The sequence below is a fragment of the Canis lupus genome, chromosome 18 (genome assembly GCF_011100685.1).
Source record: "Canis lupus familiaris isolate Mischka breed German Shepherd chromosome 18, alternate assembly UU_Cfam_GSD_1.0, whole genome shotgun sequence".
In the NCBI taxonomy this organism is placed as follows: Eukaryota; Metazoa; Chordata; class Mammalia; order Carnivora; family Canidae; genus Canis; species Canis lupus.
The window spans coordinates 41,995,922-41,999,024 of record NC_049239.1 but is presented as its reverse complement, the minus strand read 5'-3'; the positions used below and the strand labels follow the sequence as shown (position 1 = coordinate 41,999,024).

At 38.1% G+C, this 3,103-nt stretch overlaps 1 protein-coding gene across 1 annotated transcript; it reads right to left on the bottom strand.

Annotated features, from left to right (window-relative positions):
* Nucleotides 1-1,477: 1,477 nt before the first annotated feature.
* On the bottom strand, nt 1,478-2,494 carry OR4S7 (olfactory receptor family 4 subfamily S member 7). Its single transcript, NM_001017519.1, is given in 1 exon segment — nt 1,478-2,494. A coding segment is annotated over 1 exon segment (1,017 nt).
* Nucleotides 2,495-3,103: the final 609 nt, after the last annotated feature.

The following is a 3,103-nucleotide window of genomic DNA, read 5'->3' as shown; positions in this document are numbered from 1 at the left end:
TGAGATTTATACCTTCATATGTTTTCATGTTCCTAATTAGTGTCCTTCTGGTTTAGCTTGAAGAACTCCCTTTAACATTTCTTGTAAGGCTGGTCTAGTGGTGATGATTCCTTCAGCTTTTGCTTGTCTGAAAAACTTTATCTCTCCTTCGATTCTGAAAGACATCTTTGCCAGGTTGAGTATTCTTGGTTGGCAGTTTTTTTTCTTCCAGCACTTTGAATGTATTATGCCACTCTCTTCTGGCTTGTATAGGTTTCTGTGAAAAACTGTGTTGGTCATCTTTGGGGATCTTTTATATGTAATGTGTTGTTTTTCTCTTGCTGCTTTAAAGATTCTTTGTCTTTAACTTTTGACAACTGAATTATAAAGTGTCTCAGTGTGGATCTCTTTGGATGCATCTTATTTGGAACTGTCTGAGTTTTCTGGATCTGGATGTCTATTTACTTCCTCAGGTTAGGGAAGTTTTCATTATTTCTGTGGATAAGCATTCTGCCTCTTACTTTCTCTCTTCTCCTTTGGGATCCCCATAATGAGAATATTGGTCTACTTAATGATTTCCTATAAGTCCTTTATGCTGCGTGCTCTCTTTTTCATTCTTTTTTGTTTTTACTCCTGTTTAGATGAATTCCAGTGTTCCTGTCTTTGAGTTCACTTATCCTTTCTTTTGCTTGATGTAGTCTAGGTATTGAACCTCTCTTGAATTTTTCAGTTTAGTTTTTGTATTCTTTAGCTCTATGATTTCTCTTTAGTATTTTCTTTTTTGTTGAATTTTCACTGTGTTCATTTATGGTTCTCCTAATGTTGGTAAGCATATTTATAAGCATTATTTTGAACTCTTTATCAGATAAATCACTTAACTCCATTTCTTTACCACATTCTTTTTATCCATTTATCTGTTGATGGGCATCTGGGCTCTTTCTACAGTTTGGCTATTGTGGACACTGCTGCTATAAATATTGGGGGTGCATGCACCCCTTTGAATCACTATGTTTGTATCCTTTTGATAAATACCCAATAGTGCAGTTGCTGGGTCATACAGTAGCTCTATTTTTAGCTTTTTTGAGGAAGCTCCATACTGTTTTCCAGAGTGTCTGCACCAGTTTGTATTTCTACCAACAGTTTAAAAGGGTTCTCCTTTCTCCACATCCTCACCAACATCTGTTGTTTCCTGAGTTGTTAATTTTAGCCATTCTGACCAGTGTGAGGTGGTATATCATTGTGGTTTTGATTTATATTTCCTTGATATTGAGTGATACTGAGCATTTTTTCATCTGTTTGTTAGCTGTTTGTATGTCTTCTTTGGAGAAATGTCTGTTCATGCCTTTTGCCCAAACATTTAATCCACTCAGGGCAATGAGACTATCTCTTTGCCTAAAGCCAAACTATTAGTAACTGGTATAATAGGCCCTTCAAACTAAGTCTTTACACTTCAAATCCAAGGCTATGCTATATTGTAATGTTTCTCATGGGATAAGGCTTAAGGGATGATTACTGACTTGTTCCCAGCAATCCTTTTGGAAACTGGTACAACTGAAGCTATATCAATCCCATTGAGGTTTACACCAGAGCCTCTCTTATTTCTGACCACCAACTTCTCCATCCACAGTCTCTTCATGGCATTTTTCACTTCCATGTTTCTCAGGGTATAGATCAGAGGGTTTAACATGGGTGTGATGATGGTATAAAACACAGCCACCATCTTGTCCTCAGTAAAAGTGGTGGAAGGCCTTAGGTAGATGAAGAGGCAGGGGACAAAAAACAAGATCACCACTATGATGTGAGAAGCACATGTGGACAGGGCCTTACGCCTCCCTTCTGATGAACGGGTCTTAAAGGAAAGCAAGATGACAATGTAAGAGCCAACAAGAATGACAAAACAGCTCAGTGAAATCATACCACTGTTTGCTATCACAATGAGTCCCACAACTTTTGTGTCTATGCAAGCCAGCTTCAGTAAAGGGTGGACATCACAGAAGTAGTGGTCAATTAGGTTAGGGCCACAGAAAGGCAGTTGTACAGTGAGGATGGTCTGGATAAAGGAATGCACAAACCCTCCTAACCAACAGGTTGCCACCAGTATGGAGCAGACCTTCCGGTCCATGATGGTCATATAGCGTAGAGGCTTACAGATAGCCACATACCTGTCATAGGCCATCACTGTGAGAATGAAGATCTCTGTGCAGCCAAATAGATGGCAGAAAAAGAGCTGGGCCATACAACCAACAAAGGAGATGCTCTTGACTTTGGCGTAGGAATCAATAATCAGCTTGGGAGCTGTAACAGAGGAATAGCAGATGTCCACAAATGATAGGAAGCTAAGGAAAAAGTACATGGGAGAGTTGAGATTTGAACTCCTTTGAATAGTCATTATAATGAGAAAATTTCCAGTCATGAGTATCATATAAAAGAATAAGAACAAAAAGAAGCATAGTTGTTGCACTTTCTCATTTTGGGAAAGACCCATGAAGATAAACTCAGTAACATTATTTTCCATGGAACCTGGGAAGTTCACAAGAGAGAAATACAGTGTAGCATTATCTATATGAAGAAAATTGAAGGAAAATTAGATTTGGGAACATGGTACCATAACATTGTTATTTAAAAAAAATTATTCTCAAAATGTCTCACTTAAGGTATTGGTTTGAGGAAAGTCTATTTCTTAAAATTACCAGAGATGGGGGAGTGAGTGAGAGGGGAGAAAGAGAGAGAGAGAGAGAGAGAAAGGAGAAAGGGAAAAAAAGGTCTGATAGGCTTTAACCAGATTTAGGAATGCAGTCTAGGCTCTCTTCTTAAGTATCAGTTGTCTGAATCATCATTGCTCCAGAATTTAAATTAAATCTGTTAAATCAAGGCTCCAAGTGATAATCTCTAGTCTCTTTACTTGAAGATGCTTTTCATCCATTTTCCGGTTGATGTATATAATCTACAAAAGGAAGCACACACACATCCATACACACATATTTGTGGTCATAAGTATGTAAGTCTTAAAATGTACACTTTGAGTCAAACCTAGGATATAACTAGCCTTTTTATGAGACCCATTGGCCTCCCAAATTCCTGACAGCCTGACTGGCTTTGTCATATTTTAGATTATTCCAGGACT